Raw genomic sequence first — 22,139 nt, forward strand, 5'->3', positions numbered from 1 at the left:
CATTTCATTTAATTTCATCCCAGTAGATTAATGTCTCAAATTAATCATCTTCATGTCATTTCATTTCACTCCATATTATCAATTTTCATAAAAATAAGAATATAAATTAAAATAAGAGATGACTTAAAGGTCTTAGTTACCAGGTCCTAAAATCCCTAATAAAAAAAATGTGATTCTTTAATCGACAGATTTGTTAGTTCGAACAATTCTGATGATACATTGCTACTTATTTATTACTAGCGGGTGCCCTCGCTTCGCTTCGGAAACATTAAATTTTATTATTGATAGCTGAGTCCCGCGGTTGTTGAAGCTAGTCTAAAAAAAGTAGCCTAAGTTACTTCTTATATCATCAGCTACCTATCAGTGAAAGTCCCGTCAAAATCGGTCGAGCCGTTCCAGAGATTAGCCGGAACAAACAGACAGACAGACCGACAGACAAAAATTGTTAAAAATGTTATTTTGGTGTATGTACCGTATATATATTCATATGCATGTAGTTAAAAGAGGCTATGTCAATATTAAAAACAGACACTCCAATTTTATTTATATAGCAGTGAAACTAAATTATTTCAAAATTAAATTAATTCCAAACTCTTTGATCTATATTAAGCACGTGTAAGCCACAAAGCCGTGGTAGGTTATTGTTAAGGCTAACCAAAGTATTATTACGAAGTCCATAAAAATGCAGAAGATTTTATTGAAAATTCGAGATTAATCGAATCGTAAACAGCTTTGCTAAACAACAATCAAACGTTTCAAAAATAAAAGAAAAAGGAAAATACAAAGAAAAATCGAAACCCCCTAATACTTTTGTTTTGGTAATACCGTCGAAGCCTTAAATCATAGCTTTTGAACTTTCAATGGCCATTTAAAGGCATCGCGGGAAAGTATATAAAATCAATTGTTCGCTTTGTTTAAAGCTCCTCAAAAAGAAGGTTGGGACGAAACCGACCGCCTCACGATACCGCACTCAAATCCTTCGCGAACCGCCGTTTGGTCCCTCAGTGCTACTTGGATGGTTTAAGTCATAAACTTTTTACTTCAAAACATGTAGCGATTCCTAGAGGTTTGAAAGATAAAAGAGAAACAAGACATTTATTACAGGAAAAGAGACTTATGGCGTTAGTAAAAAATATTTTATGAATACAAGTAATTTTATAAATTTTAAGAATGCTTGTTTGGATGTGTGACATTTACCACGCACAAAAATAGTGCGATATTTATATGAAATTTCGCCTCACGATAGCGTATTATAGCTTGAATTAGAAAATAAGATTACTTCGTATCGTGGTAACGGAGTTTACTCGCACATCTTCGGCAAATGCGGTATTGTGTTATCTGGTTCATGATTTTACCTATTTGTAGAAGTACAAACCGACCAGTCTACGAACTAAAAATTTAACACTAAAGCCAGATAATTAAATATAAAACAAATACAGTGTTCACAATTGACTTCCACGGTGAAGGAATAGCATCGTGTAATAAAAACCAAACCCGCAAAATTATAATTTGCGTAATCACTGGTGGTAGGACCTCTTTGGAGTCCGCACGGGTAGGTACCACCACCCCGCCTATTTCCGCCGTGAAGCAGTAATGCGTTTCAGTTCGAAGGGTGGGGTAGCCGTTGTAACTATACTGAGACCTTAGAACTTATATCTCGAGGTGGGTGGCGCATTTACGTTGTAGATGTCTATGGGCTCCAGTAACCACTTAACACTAGACGGGCTGTCTGTGCTCGTCCATCCATCTAAGCAATAAAAAACAAAGATTTTAAAATACGTTTACTAATACTTTTGGTAATCGCGTAAGCCTACAAACAGTGGGCGAGAACATGGTAACAAATGTCCAATATTTAGCAGAAATACGATTTTAAATATACCATTTAGCGGTAGGCAGCGGCTTGGCTCAGCCCCTGGTATTGCTGAAGTCCATGGGTGACGGTAATCACTAACCATCAGGTGGGCCGTATGCTCGTCCGCTTACAAGAGCAATAAAAATAAAAAAACACAAGGCGTATAAATGTCCTGGTTAAGAAATCGAAGATTTTTGAACAACAGAAAATAGTGTAGTGAAAATGTAAACAAGGGAAATATTCTATAATTTTCTGCCCATTTTCTAAGATCGACTGTAATATGATTTTTGTATTTATAATATAGGAATATTTTTACGCTTTCATTTCACAACTTGTACCAAGATAAAGCAGTTGAAACTTTGTAGCTGTGCGCTCATTGTTCAGACAGGTACGGCGCCAAGTTTTTCTGTCTCAACTTCCTTCCTTCCGAGTGCGGGTCGCCTTAATTTCTCTTCTCTGTGAGGTTATGTTGAACGTACGTGACTTTAAACGACTGAGAAGTTTTTAACTTTTGCATTGCGTTAGTGCGAGTGTGAGTAGAATATGTGAGGTCCCTTTTACGTGTGGTGGACGGACACCAAGATTCTGCCTATTTTTGTCGAGATCTTATATAAGAAGGCTTCTGGTACGTTCCTCTATTTTTGTAGCCGGGTTGAGTTCGCGGCTTCCCTGTTATCAAGTATTATCCCGAATAACTTTAGTTGTAAATACATCGATCTCATAATTGCAGTATTGAAGATATTCGTCGTCGTGGGTTAAAGGATAAGACGTCCGGTGTATTTGTATCTAGCGATGCACCGGTGTTCGAATCTCGCAGGCGTGTACCAATTTTTCTTATGAAATACGTACTTAACAAATGACTTCCATGGTGAAGAAATAACATCGTGTAATAAAAATAAAACCCAAAAAATTTTAATTTGCGTAATTACTGGTGGTAGGACCTCTTGTGAGTCCGCACGGGTAGGTACCACCGCCTTACCTATTTCTGCCGTGAAGCAGTAATGCGTTTCGGTTTGAAGGGTGAGGCAGCCCTTGTAACTATACTGAGACCTTAGAACTCACATCTTAAGGTGGGTGGCGGCATTTACGTTGTATATGTCTATGGGCTCCAGTAACCATTTAACACCTGGTGGGCTGTGGGCTCTCCAACCATCAAAACAATAAAATAAAAAAACAACAAAAAAATGTTTATGAACCTTCGCATTCTCGTGGTAATTCAGACGCCAAACGATTTTTGAAGGAATCGGTATGTTCTTACATCAAAGCGCGAAGCTTCGTAAAAACAACAATTACACGATCTATCGGTTTCAAACTTTTTGTTTTGGATGGGTGAACGAACAAACCGTAACTATGTTGATACAGTTTACAAAGAAAAATCTTTTCTTTTCATACAACAACAGTCGATCGATTTGGACAAACTATGTTTTATTGGCATTTGCAATAAAAAACTTTGTATTTTTTTTTGCAGTAAGAGCGTTTTTTTTATGATTGAGGGCTTACTGGTGGCCCGGAGCCTTTTCAGATTCACAAGGGCAGGTGGGCGAGCAAGGGCTCAGCCAGAAGAGGCGGGATTTGCTAACAGCTACCCGAGCGCCTCCAAGGGAGACCTAACAACTCAAGAGTAGCTGCTTCGCGAATGAATCTACTACCGGATCAGAATCGCGACCCGCTGAGAAGATCCGGCGAGAAACTCAACGGGCTGATGCTTAGGTTAAGTTACTAAGAGCGTACTAACACAATGATGTGCCTGTTGTATTTTTTGACATTAATGTCGCCTTAGATGCTATAGACACAAAGTCTAAATTCCATTGCAACTGTGGTCAATCTTTACTCGATATATTACATACTCCATTTGATTTCAGGCGGACATTCAACTCGACTATTTACGCCTATAAAAGGTATTGTTGTTAGCATTTCCTGATGATACTTTTTGTTTATTGAATAGACTGATAAAGGAGCCCAGCTAGTGTTAAGTAGTTATCTGTACGGCTTTGCGAGCGGTTTGAACATAGTAGGCAGCAGCGGTTTGACTGTGTTCTTGACATTGCTGAGGTCGACGAACGGCAGTGAGTACTTAACATCAATTGGGTACGCATGCTCGTCGGCCTACAAAGGCAACAAAGAAAACCCTTTAGCACATGAAGTTGAAGTTCAATTCAGATCGAACAACTATTTTGCACAATAATTGAAGGCAATTTGAACTTAGGCAAAATCGCATCGCGCGATTCTAGTACACTGGGAGTCTCTCTCTTTAGGTCATGATGACTTCAAAGTATAATGACGTCATCACTATGTGCCCCATATACCTCGTGACTTGGTATAACCGATCCTGTGGACCGAATGATAAAGGCTAGTCATTCCAAACACGTCATTACGGATCCTCCTGATCCATTAATGGGGCTTTTATGTACCTTAAGCATCGGTCACCGTCCACGCCGAACCCGTCGCTTCCAACGAAGGGCTCACCGAGTAAATTAACCCCTATGGGCTTAACTATCCCTATGGGTTGAGTTTCTCGCCGGGTCTTCTCAGTGGATCGTGTTTCCGATTCTGCGAAGCACTGCTTTTGCTAGAGCCAATGTTAGCAACACTTCCGGTTTGAGCCCCGAGAGCTCACCTACACGCTAGGCTGAAGCTGAAATAGCCTCTCAAGGCTATCACCATAGGTAGGAAAAAATTACCCATCTAAAAAATAAATAATAAAAACACCTATTTAGATATAAATCTTCAAATACTCGAAAACATTTTTCGGAATGTTCTAGAAAATTTTAACGTCTGTTCGGCTGCTACTATACTCGTATCCGTCTCAAGCCGGTTTCGATTCTATAAAGTCGTTGGATAAAGGTGAATTCAATTTTGCCTTTCACAAGATCCTTTTCTTATTTGTGGGCGCTTTCGAGGAGCCGATATCACAAATAAAAGCCGACCATTGATATTTAAAAGTTTAGTGACTTTCATGATTGTTGAAGATATTAGCGATAAGACTTTTGTACGGATATCTTTTTATTTTCTCTCGCCTTCGGTATTCGCAAGCCTCAATTACATGTGTCTCAACGATGTTTGAGAAGTGTAATAAAGTTTGACGGTAAGCAGCGCTCTATGTGGTCCAGATATTGCTGAAGTGTCGTCAATGGTCGGTAATGACCATACTCTGTCAAGAGACATCTCCAACCAAGTGCCAACAGTTCAAATGATATAACAACCTTATCAAACGCCTCAAGGTGGGTGGCGATATTTGCATTGTGATGATTATGGGCTCTTACCATTTTAACAGCAAGTGTATTGTAACTCGTCTAGTAATTGGAGGTAAAAGGACATAGACAGAGACAGGGATATCTACCGTCTATATCTACAGAGCAGGATAGTATGTTACCCGATCCGTTTTCAGGTTTGTGGGATTTTCTAATTGCTGCCTTAACCCCTTACGAAGAAGATCTAATAGCTTAAGGGCAGCTGCTTAGGGAATGCATCCGCTGCCGGATCTGGATCCAAGCGCGTCGTTTTTATAATGCCACACATCGCGATCCCCTCAATGGAGCCTAACCTAGTCCAAAACATTCTAAATAAATTTATTAACAAATTATCTGACTCGCAGACTTCGTAGTGCCTCAATCGGTAAATAAAATACCTAAACTTTTGTATAAAATAAACTTAAAACAAACAAAAGGAGTCCATCCGACGGGGGGGGACATCAAAGAAAAAACGAAATTGTTATTTTTATTTAATTCCGAGCATTTTCATATTTATCTACCTTTCAAACCTTCTCTGGACTTTCACAAATAATTCAAGACCAAAATTAGTCAAATCGGTCCAGCCATTCTCAAGTTTTAGCGAGACAAACGAACAGCAATTCATTTTTATTTATATATATAGATAATAACAATTCAGCCGAAACGCATTTAATCCTAATCTTCATAAATAAATTCAAAGTGAACTAAAACTGCAATTATATTACAATGCAAAATGGCTGTTTGTCTAAACGATAAATTTGGTAACACATGTTATGTTTGTACCGCTGTGCTGCATTAAACGTTCATTAAGTTACAAAGTTAATATTAAGGTGTCTCCGCGGAGTCGTTGGATTTACAACGGGAGAATTTAGATGGCGTAAAAAAGGGATTAAAATTATTTTTTTTGTTTAGAACAAAAAGTATTAATTTGTTTTCTCTTATGAGTTATCAAAACCTTGTCGGGTGGGTCTCGAGAAACCAAAATCCGACGGCACGGAAAACATTGTGTAATTTTATAAACAATTTTTACTGGTGCTAGGACCTGTTATGAGTCCGCGCGGGTAGGTACCAACATCCTGCCTGTTTCTGCCGTGAAGCAGTAATGCGTTTCGGTTTGAAGGGTCGAGCAGCCGTTGTAACTATACTTGAGATCTTAGAACTTGTATCTTAAGGTGGGTGGCTCGTTTACGATGTAGATGATAGACATCTAGGGCTCCAGTAACCACTTAACCAGGTGGGCTGTGAGGTCGTCCACCCATCTAAGCAATAAAAAATTAAAAAATAACTGCATATTTAGTAGTGGCCGAATGAATTGTGAGTTCGAACAAAAACATCCTCATTCTCAGTTATTTCTACCCAGAATCAGTAGGTGACGATTCATAATTGAGTCCTAAATAGCCATGGTGTGGTGCTGCGGGGATCAGACCAAGGCCTTACATACGTAGAAGGGTAGGAAACTTACATACAATCTCCCAACTCTGTTACCAGTGTAAGAATGCTAAACAAGCACTGGGGAGCAATGTCTGATTTGTTAACGCAGTAGTTAGCGCAATGACGGCTTGGCTGAAGATTGTGAGATCCATTCCCATATTGGCCAATCATTCGCGTGACGAACACATTTCTTTGCTCCTTATCTGGATGTTGTATATATGTATCTTTTTCTTTAAGCGTCAGTCTTTGGTTTTCATAGTAGAGGGATTCCTAGTTCAAAGAAAAACACATCACCGATTATATAACACTTACCATAAAATTCTTTTCACTGTAAGGCGACTCTCCCAAAACCAACGTCGAATCCGGTTCGAATAAAACATCCATAGTAGGTCTCTCGGTGCTCTGCTTAAATAAGAGTATACAGTCCAAACGAGTGGTCAACGAGGTGCGATCGATTTCAAAAGTGTATTTTGTCCATGAATCTTTGTCTACTTTCACTACGGTTTCTATAGGGCTCGTATCGAGGCCGTTGAAGATAAATCTCACTAGAGACTCGCTGGCGGGCTCCATACACAAACTGAAGTACGTGTCAGCAACGTTATTCTTAAACTGGAATAAGCATGTCGCTGTTAGTTCGTCCAATTTGATCACTGCGTTGATAATAAACGGTGTTGGTAGATAATCCCCGATTTCGATGATGTCGCTTATTGGTATTGTGACGGATTGATTTGCGAAATTTGGAGCCGGAAAGCCGTCGGGTGCTACGGTTGTCGGTATGTCGGAAGGTAATTGGTCCAGTCTCAGTAAGTTGTAACCTGTAAATGAAGTACGTCATCGGCTAAATGAAAATTTTATTATCTTACAAAAACTGCTTTTTTTTTTCAACCGATTTGGTTGAAACTGTCCCTAAATATTATGCTCTAAGCTTTTATTGAATTATTGAAAATTAAATCAAACAAATTTATTCAAACTTTATGTAGATTGTCGCACAAATACACAAATCTTCAAGACAAAAACCTTTCATGACTTCAGTGTATTATTGTGTATCAAGTGTAATCCGAATTTGGCCAGTTACCAGACTACATACTATGTACAAATATAACTGCATGTATGATGCCTTTTATTTCCTTCAGGTCACATAGTAGATAAACATTTTCGAATATATTTTCTTCGGTTTTTGCGAGTTGTACTATTTTTACAGTTGAGAGTTTTTCTCATACGAGGCGAGAAAAAACAAGTTTCCAAATTTACCTTTGCTCAGCATTAAAGTCATTAGATGCTGAACGAATAGATCAGAGAAGAATTGAACCATATAGTTTATTTACAACAATAAAATTATAATATAATAAAGTATATAACAATTAAATACAAAAAAAATTAAATATATTCTTACCACCAGACAAGTAACTGGAAATTGCTCTTTGGAAGAGTAGTATAGAAAATAAAGTGTACCTGAAAAAGAATTAATAAGATTAGTTGTTGTGATTTCTTTTTATTATCCTTAATCTATAAAAATTAAAAGCAAAGTTGCTGCTGTTAGTATGTACATTCATTGTGTTGAAAATAATTAGTACTTAACCAAATTATTTTGCGCAAATTATCCTTAATATTGAAATTTGGCATGTAGTCCTTTAATTACGTATTTATAAAAACTAGAGGTCCCGCAGTAGTCGAAATTCGACTATAATTAATTGTAATTGTAAGTTTGTACACTATTATGATTGTATTTTATACTTCTATAATTACAAATTTCGCCAAAACTACACTATAAAAATATTAACAAAGACAAACAATATTTAATTTATTCTCAATTTGACAACAGACGTCAAGAACAAAAGTTTGATAATAAATAGTATGCATGCGTGTGTGCGTCAAATACGTGGTATGTAGTGTTTGTAATGTTTTCTTTAATGATTTAATGTATCTTTTACGCATTATTTTAAAAAAATATTAGCATTGTGCACTTCTTAGTATGATATTTTCCACACTTATAGAGAATATCTCTATATTCTCTATAAGTGTGGAAAATTTCATACTCCTCCGTCCGCGCAATTTTCGTAAAAAGGGATACAAAGTTTTTGCTTCACGTATTAATATATAGATTTTGGCATTTGGTCCACCTGATGTTAAATAAGTGGTCACTGTCACCATGGACATCGACATTGCCATGGGGAGAATGAAGTCGCTTGGCATACAATTTTTTCCAAATAGTTTTAAAATTTAACGGAAAATTATGCTAACGCAACCCATATCGCAATACCTGCTAAAGACAATTTTGATAACTCCAACGCGAACTTTACAACACCTTGAAAAAATTCCCATGAAAAAAGCTGTTGAGTAGAAATCCACAGTGCGTTTCTAGAGATCTTTTTTGCCACGTACCATCCGGCTATGGAATGAGCTCCCCTCCACGGTGTTTCCCGAGCGCTATGACATGTCCTTCTTCAAACGAGGCTTGTGGAGAGTATTAAGCGGTAGGCAGCGGCTTGGCTCTGCCCCTGGCATTGCTGAAGTCCATGGGCGACGGTAACCACTCACCACCAGGTGGGCCGTATGTTCGTCTGCCTACAAGGGCAATGACGCAATCAGAGTATTGTCTCGTTGTAGAAGTAGCAGAAATTTCTGCACTACTAAGGGAACGATAAGTAAAGTTAAACCAAACAAAACTTGTATTGCTCAGTGGGTCAGCACGGTTCACGATCGATCAAGTCTTACTCAATATTAACCTTAGAAATGGTTGACACAAAGACGATCCCAGTGGAATGAAAAATGGTCGAGTTCACGGCTCACATGGTGTTAAGTCCCCATAGATATCTACAACTTAAATGCCGCTACTCACCTTAAGACATGAGTTCTAATGCCTCAGATTTTACAGTATAACGGCTACCCTTCTAACTGAATCGCATTAGAGTTTCACGGCAGAAATAAGCAGGGCGGTGGTAGCTACCCTTGCGGACTTAAAAGACGTCTTACCACTAGTTAATTACGCAAATTATAATTTTGCGAGTTTGATTTTTTTTTCACCATGAGTGTCAATCGTGAACACCAAGCGGTCTGTGAATTTGTCTATCTATAGATCTTTAAAAGATAAAAAAATATATTACATCAACACAAAATTTACGTCAATCAGAAAAAAAACACATACAGAGAAATAAAACGTAATTATAAGTAAACTTTTGAAATTATTCGATGCCAAAATAAATATTGAACTGCCATCGAAATTCACACGAGGCTCCATCGAAAGAGTACACCATCGAATTGTAAGAAACGAAAATTAAATATTTGTTTTAAAACGTTTTCAAACGGCTTACAGGGCCCGTTTGGAAGCAAACAGAAATATACGCAGTTAAATGATCGAGTTTGTTTACATTTTGACGCTTTGACGAACCTTTGATGGTAATGATTAGATAAATTAATAATTGACGTCACATTCTTTTGGAGTTCCGCTGATTTTTGGTGGACCACGCAATTTTTGTGTTAATCTATATATTAATACTGAAGCAAAAACTTTGTATCCCTTTTTACGAAAATTGCGCGGACGAAGGAGTATGAAAATTTCCACACTTATCTATACCAATATTATAAAGAGGAAAGATTTGTTTGTTTGTTTGTTTCGAATAGGCTCCGAAACTACTGGACCGATTTGAAAAATTCTTTTTCCATTAGAAGCCGACATTGTCCCTGATGAAAATAGGCTACTTTTTTTTTTTTTTTTTTAATTTTTTTGTTTGGTTTCATGTATGTTTTAATGTTTCCGAAGCGAAGCGAGGGCGGGTCGCTAGTAGAGAATATAGAGAAGAAGTGCACAATGCTAATATTTTTTTAAATAATGCATAAAAGATACATTAAATCAATAAAGAAAACATTACACACACTACATGTATTTGACGCACACACGCATGCATACTATTTATTGTTAAAATTTTGTTCTTGACGTCTGTGGTCAAATTGAGAATAGATTTAATATTGTTTGTCTTTATTAATATTTTTTATAGTGTAGTCTCGGCGAAATTTGTGATTATAGAAGTAAAAAATACAATCATAATAGTGTACAAACTTACAATTCCAATTAATTATAGTCGAATTTCGACTACTGCGGGACCTCTAGTAATTATAAAGTAGTAACAACTACTTTACTATCTCGTTCTCGAAGCCAATCGTTCAATATTAATTCGTTCTAATATTTATGAGTTTCGACTCGGTAGGTAGTACAGTCCTTACAGCCGTTAAATATAAGTGGGTAATGTTAAATTTCGATCACACGAGCCAAGGTAGTAATTAGGCCTGTGATGTCCATTAACTCCATTAACCATTAATGACCAGATGGATTGTAAGCTTGTAAAATATAAATTTAGTACGCGATCAATACTAATAAAAATATTGAGTGATATAATTAACCCTTTGACTGACGTGTAGGTCTCCGGTGCCCTACGTGGCGTATAGAATTAATTATGTCGATTTATATTATTAAGGCGCCTGTCAACATTATTAGTGTTCAACTAGTGTTGACTTTCTTTTTTTTTGAAGTGCTTTAGTCTCTTAGGTTTCTTAGCAATAGATTCATTCACAGTATCTTCAGATTCGTTTTTCCCAAAGTCAAATATCAGATATTTCGGCGCCTTAGTATCAGAAATCGACATAATTGCTTCAGTGCGCCACATGTCAGTCAAAGTCATATAGCTTTTATGTACGTTAAAAATATTAGATAAAATATTTAAAAAATAAAAATATATTTTATTTTGAATATAATTACCAACCATACTTATAGTATACTTTAGGTAGCTTTACAGGTAAAGACGTAATATAATGTGCGACATTTCGAATATTCTACAATTTTCTATTTCACGGACCATTAAACTGTAATCTGTCGATATTTGAATATTGTCCTCAATACCGTTTATTATTCTAATACAATTTTTTTTTTAATTTCACACAAACATCTTGTCTTGAGGATTGGCAGTTTGTTTGATTTCACCTTTGATCTTCACGACAAGGATGATGAGTAAAAAAATGCGAGATTAAGCCCTACGAAAACGGTTTGAATTATATCTACAACACGCTGAAATCGAAAGCTGTATTAATATTACGACAATGAAACCACCCCGAAACGCCGAGATCTAAGGAAAGCATTGTACAATTGCACCATAGTCGATCCGGCGCTCTATATTCAATCGACACGCGTCGTTATCTACAGAGACCTGCTCTTAAGTAATCAATTTCAATCTCGAATCACACAGCAGGAGTTCTAGGAGACGAGGCCTCATGAATACGTAATTGTTCGTAGGAAGGATCACTGTTATAAGCTTTCAGGGATCATGGATGTGATTCAGATTTGTGAATTTTTATCTTGTTCTTGGAAGGTTACCATGCCATGGATCGATCAGATCAAGTTTTATTTTTTTTATTGCTTAGTTGGGTGGACGAGCTCACAGCCCACCCGGTGCTAAGTGGTTACTGGAGCTCATGGACATCTACGACGTAAATGCGCCACCCACCTTTAGATATAAGTTCTAAGGTCTCAAGTATAGTTACAACGGCTGCCCCACCCTTCAAACCGAAACGCATTACTGCTTCACGGCAGAAATAGGCAGAATGATGGTACCTACCCGCGTGGACTCACAAGAGGTCCTACCACTAGTAAATCTAGTGATTTTTACCTATTTCTGCGGTTAAAGGAACATCTTAGGGGCCTAAATTTGAAAATAATGGCGCAGTAGTCGCCGCGGTTCACGGTTTTTTTTGGGATCAGGTCCTACCACCAGTAAAGTCGGCAGTTGGCGGCTGTTTGCATGAGTGTACCAGGCTCACCACAAACCGGGAGGAGTGGCGATTGCTCGTGAGGCGCATAACATCTGCCCACAGCAATGATGTTGAATGACGATCACGACCGTTCTGACAAGAGTGATACGACAAAGGAATCTTGTTGAATAAAATTGGGCAGCGCGGTTGTGTTGTTGGATCGTCGATACTCCAAATGCTACCCCACAGCCCACATGTGGAGTAGTGTTGTCAAACTTAATCCTCCAATCTCCGGAAAGAAAGAAAATAACCTTAAACCCTCAATAATTTTAAGGTTTATTTTCGAAAATAATTCACGAAAACAAAACGAGTCATCGAATCTGAAACTCAACCCTTCGGATTACGCCCTCCAATTAAGACGTGTTGCGAATGACGAAATCTTATATCTGGCTTAGTTACATGCAATTTGACGAGATTGTCGGGCCCTAACTGTGTTTAGTTTGTGATTACGCTGCGCGATTAGGAAATAGCTCGATTGTAGATTAGAAATTCGGCTCGTGACTCGAAATTATATTAGTCCGAGCCTTCGAAATCGGGCAGTTGTTATATTTTTGACTTCAACCGGCAGACCAGATAGGAACGGTTCCCTGCATCGATACTAAGAGATTACGTGAATTCCTATGTCTCCCGCCCAAGTTGAAAATCTTATCGACAAGCGCACGCTTGTTTTCATAAATTGAGCTTCTAATTATTTTTTATAGGTGGTTAGGACAACGACGAATTCACACCCCTCATGCTCAGTAGGCAGTGTTACAAGTGAGTGTATACCAAAAACTAGTACTGTCAACTCCGAAATCTTGAAATGCAACTGCGTAACATGCCAGCAGACACAATTAAAAATAATCATAGAGAAAAAGAGATCAGATCTTAAACTAAAATTTCTGTGAAATAAGAGTGATTTAAATTTTAAATCATTAAATGCAATCTGATGATTTTTGGAACGAAGTTCCTTATGGGACGATGCGGAGGTGTACCCTAACCGGGAAAAAACATCCGTAACGTAAGATTTTTATTAGTAATGCACAGAGTGTACGACTTAGCTTTGTAATAACGTACAAATTAGTAATGCACACAGTGTACGACTTTACTTTGTAATAACGTACAATAAATAACATTTTTTTTTTAATATGTTTTTTATTAGATTCGTACGTATTATAGTATATTGTATGAAACGGAATCTTTAACCGGGATTTGACTCCCTTCAAAACGTTTCGGTTAGTTTGTCAGTTGTATGTATTTATTAGACTGATCGCAACGTTATATGTGGCTGATCATTGTGCTGTAATCCAAATAAGGTAGAATTAAGAACGAAAATAAACGATAAGTATTTTGCCCGCGGATGACGTCATACGTTTGCGCAGTTTTTTCTTCTCTCTTGCTCACTGTTAGAGATGATACTTTCATGACATAAATTTTAACACAGTAAACCAAAATTCACTATCTGATTCTTCTTTTTTCACTCTAATGCGTAAACATTAACAATAACAATTACAAAGCGTTTTTTGATCCATATATGAATGTGCTACTATTAGTATCGGTATTGCTAAGGCTATCCTTGCGTCTGGATAATAAAGTTTAAATTTGCTTGACAAAAAAAAACAGAGAAACCTTTCGTTAACATTAAAATGCGACACGAAATTGCTTTTAAGTTAGATTTAATTAGAAATTCGTATGAAGGCACGTTACAGATATTAATTAGGTTGAGCGTGCGTTTTCCACGATGACGTCACTCGCTACCTACATGTCACGTGTATGTTAAAGGGCTTCATTGATAAATTAATTGACGTATTCACACAGTAAATCCATTTTCAGTTGTATATCTCATTCAAATTTAGATCGAATTATTCGTAATGATTTGTTCTAAATGATTCGCTTATCAAGCGCTAGGCTGAATCACTACTAATTGCATTTTAGAATCTTATTTAAAAATGACACATGACAGTCCAAGAAAGGGTACTGTTTTCCTGGAGGCTTTTTATGGTTTGGGTGTATGGGATATCTCCTTAGAAGTTTTACTTCATCTCGAGTGACACTACTAATTTATAATATTCCTGTTTTTAATAGATTTATTATTATTTTTATCTATATTTTTTTGCGTAACAATATTTCTATAGAGTATTGTATAAGATTATGTTTGTGTAATTACTGGTAGTTGTATTTTTTAGTCCTATCGGGGTGGTACCAGTATCTTGTCTATTTCTTAGTATGAATCTTATTTTGCGGTAGGCAGCGGCTTGGCTCTGCCCCTGGCATTGCTGAAGTCCATGGGCGACGGTAACCACTCACCATCAGGTGGGCCGTATGCTCCTCTGTCCACAAGGGCAATAAAAAAAAAAAAAAAAACAGTGATGCTTTTCGGCTTGAAGGAACGGACCCACAAGAGAAGGAAGGACGGACTCACAAGAGGTTCTACCACCAGTAAAAATGGACGGGCTTATTATAATTTATAATTTACCCCGGGCTACTTTACATAGAGCTAGTGGCTCCCCGGTAATCAAAATTCGACTAATTAATGAATTGAAATTATAAGTTTGCACACTATTATGATTCCATTATCAAAGACTATTATTATACTTCCTATAATCAGAGATTTCGCCAAGACTACACTTTAGACAAATATTAATAAAGGCAAAACAATATTTAATCTATTCTCAATTTGACTACAGACTATAACCAATAAGAAAGGTTTGACAATAAACAAATAGTATGCATGCGTGCGTCTGTCAAATACGTGATAGTGAGTATATTGATTTTTTTATTGATTTAATGATTTTTTTATGCATTATTTAAAAAAAAATAGCATTCTGCACTCCTTCTCTATATTCTCTATAAGTGTGGAAAATTTCATACTCCTTCGTCCGCGCATTTTTCGTAAAACGGGATACAAAGTTTTTGCTTCACGTATTAATATATACTAGTGATCCCGCAGTAGTCGAAATTCGACTATAATTAATTGGAATTGTATAATAAGTTTGTACACTATTATGATTGTATTTCATACTTCTATAATCACAAATTTCGCCAAGGCTACACTATAAAAAAATATTAATAAAAACAAACAATATTTAATCTATTCTCAATTTGGCCACAGACGTCAAGAACAAAAGTTTGACAATAAATAGTATGCATGCGTGTGTGCGTCAAATACATGGTATGTAGTGTGTGTAATGTTTTCTTTATTGATTTAATGTATCTTTTATGCATTATTTAAAAAAAATAGCATTCTGCACTTCTTCTCTATATTCTCTATAACTGTGGCAAATTTCATACTCCTCCGTCCGCGTAATTTTCGTAAAAATGGGTACAAAGTTTTTGCTTCAGGTATTAATATATAGATGATACAACTGTTTCTGTGTATGGAAGACATATATTAGAGACATTTGGATTAGGAAGATCTTAAATAAACTAAGATCTTAAAACTATTGGTTTATTGCGATATGGTGTTTTTTAATATTACCCGATTTACTGGTGGTATGACCTCTTGTGAGTCCGCGCGGGTAGGTACTACCGCCCTGCCTATTTCTGCCGTGAAGCAGTAATGCGTTTCGGTCTGAAGGGTAGGGCAGTCGTAGATATTTGAGAACTCCTATAAATTTGTATTATATATATTTTAGCAACTTCAATCGTGATCTAATTCAAGGAATGCATTAGTTTTTATCGTGTAATGGCATTAAATAAGAAACTAACTTTTGAAAGTACAAAGTAAGTACATTAAGTACAAAGAATCGAATATTTTCGAACAAATCTCATTTGTTTTAAGTGGCTCTGATGCTCTATAATAAAAGTAAGTTAGTTTTGAACTTTTGAAAATCAATATTAACTTTAGAAAACATCAAAGAAAAATATCATAAAGCATTCGTATAATATTAAGTTTTGCTTATTGACTTTGAGTGGAGACGAACAAACGACCTCCCTAATGATATATAGTCAGTGTCGCTCAAGGGCATCAGCAATGCCAGGGGTATAGCTAAGCGTCTGCCCGCCTGTAATCAAAACAAGTAATTAGTATTTCTATAATGATATTAGTAGGTAATGGTATGTTTGCTCGTCACCCAAAAATTGTTTAAAGTATTACTATTTTATATTTAATTTATTTGTATAAACATTCCAAAATATAAATTTATAATCTACTGATAGTAGTACCTCTTGTGAGTCCGCGTAGGTACTACTACCCTGCCTATTTCTGCCGTGAAGCAGTAATGCGTTTCGGTCTGAAGGGTAGGGCAGTCGTAGATATTTGAGAACTCCTATAAATTTGTATTATATATATTTTAGCAACTTCAATCGTGATCTAATTCAAGGAATGCATTAGTTTTTATCGTGTAATGGCATTAAATAAGAAACTAACTTTTGAAAGTACAAAGTAAGTACATTAAGTACAAAGAATCGAATATTTTCGAACAAATCTCATTTGTTTTAAGTGGCTCTGATGCTCTATAATAAAAGTAAGTTAGTTTTGAACTTTTGAAAATCAATATTAACTTTAGAAAACATCAAAGAAAAATATCATAAAGCATTCGTATAATATTAAGTTTTGTTTATTGACTTTGAGTGGAGACGAACAAACGACCTCCCTAATGATATATAGTCAGTGTCGCTCAAGGGCATCAGCAATGCCAGGGGTATAGCTAAGCGTCTGCCTGCCTGTAATCAAAACAAGTAATAAGTATTTCTACAATGCTAGTAGTAATGGTATGTTTGCTCGTCACCCAATTTGTCCTATTTTATATTTAATGTATTTGTATAAATATTCCAAAATATAACATATAATATACTGATGGTAGAAGTACCTCTTGTGAGTCCACGTAGATACTACTACCCTGCCTATTTCTGCCGTGAAGCAGTAATGCGTTTCGGTTTGAAGAGTAGGGCAGCCGTTGTAATTATACTGAGACTTTAGAAGTTATATCTCAAGGTGGGTGGCGCATTTACGTCGTAGATGTCTATGGGCTCCAGTAACCACTTAACATCAGGTAGGCTGTGAGTTCATCCACCCATCTAAGCAATAAAAAAAGATTAAGCCCTTGTATTGAATCAAGGAGTGATGACTTGGTACTCTAGTGTGGTAATATAGTGGAACAAGAAATGTAACATATTATTATTTCCAATTTAAGCTTATTTAAAGAAGAAAAAAAAAGCTTGGATAGTGCTCTATCTATTTCTAGTCATATCTACTGTTTCCTGTAATATTTAAACTGTCTTAACACAGAATTTAAACCGCTAAAATAAACACTGATAAAAATTATAAACATCGCGAATCATGTGTGAAGCACACTTTATAAGTCGTACGTAAATAAACATTTAGATCAACGTTTCCTAGGCGAACTAGGTTTATAGTTTAACATTAAATTCTTAAGTGACGTTTTAAATATATGCACTACATTTTACTACGTCCGTCTGGCTTGTCGATAAAACATCTGGGCTTTTTTTTTTCAATATTAAATGGAGATATGTGGTGAAAACCTTAGTAACGAAACATACTCGCAGGTACTTACATAAGAACTGCCGGTCAGTGAGTTTTTGTTTCATGACGCATCTGAGAATTCACCGCACCACACTATCAAAACACTATTCTGCCGTGAAGCAGTAATGCGTTTCGGTTTGAAGGGTAGGGCAGCCGTTGTAACTATACTGAGACCTACTGATATCTCAAGGTGGGTGGCGCATTTACGTCGTAGATGTCTATGGGCTCCAGTAACCACTTAACAGCAGGTGGGCTGTGAGCTCGTCCACCTACCGAAGCAATAAAAAAAAACCATGAATTTATTAGCAGTAGAAATATATAAAACTGGTGTCGATCTTTTTAAAAACATGTCCATCTGCATTACGAGTAGATGATAGTTTTTTTTTTTTTTTAAACAATCACGCCACGTTAACTGGTCCCGTGCTAAGTTCGTAAAGAACTTGTGTTACAAGTACCAGATAACGGAAATAAATATAATATTTTTATTATACACATACATATATTTAATATACACCCATAACCCTGGAAAGACATTTATATTTATCATACAAATATCTTCCCTTGGCGGGATTCGAACCCGCGACCCCCTTGTGCAGTGACCATGTCACTTACCACTACACCAGAATTATATATAAGTATTAAGTGACTTGATATTGACATCTAGTACATTATTTTTTGGATTTCACGATGCGTTTAATAACATAATTAATTGTCAAGCCATATTCAATCGTAAAGGAATGTAACCCTATCAATCATTGAAACCAATTTTTTTTTTGCAAAAATATTTTAAGAGCTGATAATTAGGTATGATCATCGTGAAGTCGTTTTATTAAATACGTACATAATAATATGTATACCCGATACTGATTACGGTAGTGTTATGAGAACAAACATTGCTGAAAAATAAAATTATTTTTTAAATATAAATTGCTCTAAGTTATTGATTCAAAGTTCGACACATGGGCTATATAAAACGGACGCGTTAGTGCTTTGCGAGTTCCCATCGACGGTATCCGTAAATTCAATTCTCCAACGCAAAAAAACACCAATTAATTAAGAGGGATAATACCGCATTCAGTCCAATCCAAGGTCAAGACGTGTTACCGTGTGTATCAATCGGATAAGTTATCTTGCGGCCTAATGTGGCCAGCTCAATGGTTAGCAGAGTCTAAACTACACCCGAAAGTCACAAGAACGGACATCAGAAACTGAAAGTCGAAACTACAACAATGCCTTTCAATACTGGGCTCGCATTAAATAGCCTCAAAGAAAATATTGGCCATCTATGTATGTCTTCTTGCGTTGTCAGTGTTAATTCTTCTTTAAATATATAGGTGATTTTTTTGACTCTTTGAGTTTGTTTTATTTGCGTAATTACTGGTATTAGGAGGAGTCCGAACGGGCAGGTACCACTGCCCTGCCTATTTCTGCCGTGAAGCAGTAATACGTTTCGGTTTGAAGGGTGAGGCAGCCGTTGTAACTATACTGAGACCTTAGAACTTATATCTCAAGGTGGGTGGCGCATTTTACGTTGCAGATGTCTATGGGCTCCAGTAACCACTTAACATCAGGTTGGCTGTGAGCTCGTCCACCCATCTAAGCAATAAAAAAAAATTGAGCACATATTTATTCTCATAATAGTTTTTTTTAGTCGCCATAACCAAAATCGGCACAGATAACTTTTTTAGTGTACCTACCTACCGAAAGTTTTCAGTAAAACACAGAGAGCGGCGTTGCTTCTGAAATAGAATCCGTTCATTCATTCCCGTCGGAAAGTCGGGCCGGGCTCTCGACAAATGCTGACAGCGGAAAACTATACAATGTCGCGAATAAAACTGACCCAGTTGCAAATGATCCGAGCCGGGCCACTCTGATGTGGAATAAACGAGGTCTTAGTTCGTTCGATGCGTGGGTTTCGCGGAGCAATACTATCGAATTGCGGGAAGTATTTTTTTCTAGTATTTTTTTTTTTTTAATTATAATCTTCTTCGTTCACATTTAATAATAATTGGCTGTTTTCACGCGAACGATACTATGAATTAGCTCTCTTAAATACGTCTAATAAAATAGAAAAATAAATAGAATTAAAATAGAAAGGGGGTCACAAACGAAAAGTAATAGGACTGGCGATTTTTTGAATCATCTTTTTTTTTCGCGCAATGTCCGGAATTTATTATGCTAATTATTAATTTGGAGTTTTGGGATAATATTACTTTGATATTAATTTGGAGCAGAATGCAAGCTTCTTTTCACTAAAATCGGATATTGCAGAACAAGATATCGAAGTTTCAATATATAGTTTTTAATTAACTTTTATACTCTCAGAAGTTGAGAAATGGACATGTAAGATAATGAAATACGTAAAATATTTAATAAAAAAGTATGTGTTTGTCTATTACGTTTTCACGCTTAAGTCATTAAAACCGATTTTGACGAAATCAGTTATGGAAGTAGTTTGAACCTTATGAATATAGCTACCCTAAAAAGTAAATGAATATAGCAGACCTAGAAAATTTTAGAGAATTACGAGATGAGATCAAACTTTTCGTGGTAAGCGTTGATTTTGAGATCAACGTTTCTACATGAATTATGATTAAGTTAGAGATATAACTGTGACGTAATTCGCTTCCATCACAAATTCTATGTTTAAATTCCTAAAAATAACCATTCTTAGGTGTGTACATATCTATATATATATAAAAGAAAGTCGTGTTAGTTACACTATTTATAACTCAAGAATGGCTGAACTGATTTGGCTGAAAATTGGTGAGGAGGTAGCTTAGAACCAGGAGAAGGACATAGGATACTTTTTATCACGTTCCCGTAGGACGTGATATAAAACGTGATATAACAAAACGCAACTGATAAGGAATAACAAAACGCAACTGACAGCTAAACGTAATATATTCTATGGTTAATTATCGTAGAATTTTGAAGTTGACGTGTTTAAAACAAACAGTGTGGCGGAACAAAGTTCGCCGGGTCCGCTAGTAACTAAATAAATTCTTCATATCACGCACGTGCAGAATAATCTAGTTTAAGATTCATCGTAAACTATTATTGAAGAGTCGACTCTATCATTTCTTTATTAAAACCAGACACACGAACTATTATTAGATTTTTTTCTTTCTTTTAAATCCGTGTGTAGTAGCTATCTATTACGAGAAGTTACGTTCATTGCATAATGAACAGCAAAAAGTTCAATGTTTGTAAGACCTAATTTCTGCATACGCTGTATATTTTTACGCCTTACTAGTTTTTTTTTTATTACGGGAAGAACTGTATTTTGTTGAACTTTGATTATATAAGAGAATTTATGAAGGAAACAGATTGACGTATTAATGTAATAACAATTTTGAACGTAAACTCGATATTCGTCAGACACGACGTCCAATTAGAAGTAGTTGATTTGAAAACGAGCGTGATCGACCGATTTAACATACAAACGTTTTACCCACATTTATTATCTGAGTATTCATCTAATATACCTGATCTTACAATAGGACGAGCCTAAGCAAAGTTCAATGACTTCAAACTGTGGCATTTAGCCGAGAAAGCAACGCTTCCGCCACTTAAGCTGGAGTAAATTCAATTGTTTATTGTTTGTTATTAAATTATCGTCGATTTCAATCGAGTTCTTAATTTTTTTTTGATTTGGCTTTTTTTTATTGCCTTTGTAGGCAGACGGTCATACGGCCCACCTGATGGTGAGTGGTTACCGTCACCCATGGACTTCAGCAATGCCAGGGGCAGAGCCAAGCCGCTGCCTACCGCTTAATACTCTCCACAAGCCTCGTTTGAAGAAGGACATGTCATAGCGCTCGGGAAACACCGTAGAGGGGTGGGAGCTCATTCCATAGCCGGATGGTACGTGGCTATGTGGTCTTTTTACCCGAGTTGTTTTGCACCATGTATAGACGTCTCATAAGCACTAATGATATTTCGGTTTCACTTTTATTAAACGTTTTCTGATTAATGGAAGGCGAACTACCTTTTAGTAAGACTAATACTCTTAATGTTAACGTAGACAAATAAAATCTGGCCACCTTTTTTTTTATTGCTTCGGTAGGTAGACGAGCTCACAGCCCACCTGGTGTTAAGTGGTTCCTTTTTTTTTTTTTTTTTTATTGCTTAGATGGGTGGACGAGCTCACAGCCCACCTGGTGTTAAGTGGTTACTGGAGCCCATAGACATCCACAACGTAAATGCGCCACCCACCTTGAGATACAAGTTCTAAGGTCTCAAGTATAGTTACAACGGCTGCCCCACCCTTCAAACCGAAACGCATTACTGCTTCACGGTAGAAATAGGCAGGGAGGTGGTACCCACCCGCGCGGACTCACAAGAGGTCCTACCACCAGTA

General features: G+C 36.6%; 1 protein-coding gene across 4 annotated transcripts in view; it reads right to left on the reverse strand.

The window, feature by feature from the left end:
• Positions 1-22,139, reverse strand: part of LOC101738279 (collagen alpha-1(XVIII) chain) — a 106,873-nt gene that overhangs the window by 34,114 nt on the left and 50,620 nt on the right. For all 4 annotated transcript variants that reach the window (XM_021352393.3, XM_012696097.4, XM_062671260.1 and 1 more), the window contains exons 2-3: positions 7,907-7,965; positions 6,826-7,328 (exon numbers count right to left, since the gene is read on the reverse strand). In XM_021352393.3, the coding sequence (XP_021208068.2) occupies positions 6,826-7,328; positions 7,907-7,965 (562 nt within the window). The remainder of the gene's footprint in view (positions 1-6,825; positions 7,329-7,906; positions 7,966-22,139) is intronic.

This window comes from Bombyx mori, chromosome 11 (assembly GCF_030269925.1).
Source record: "Bombyx mori chromosome 11, ASM3026992v2".
Classification (NCBI taxonomy): Eukaryota; Metazoa; Arthropoda; class Insecta; order Lepidoptera; family Bombycidae; genus Bombyx; species Bombyx mori.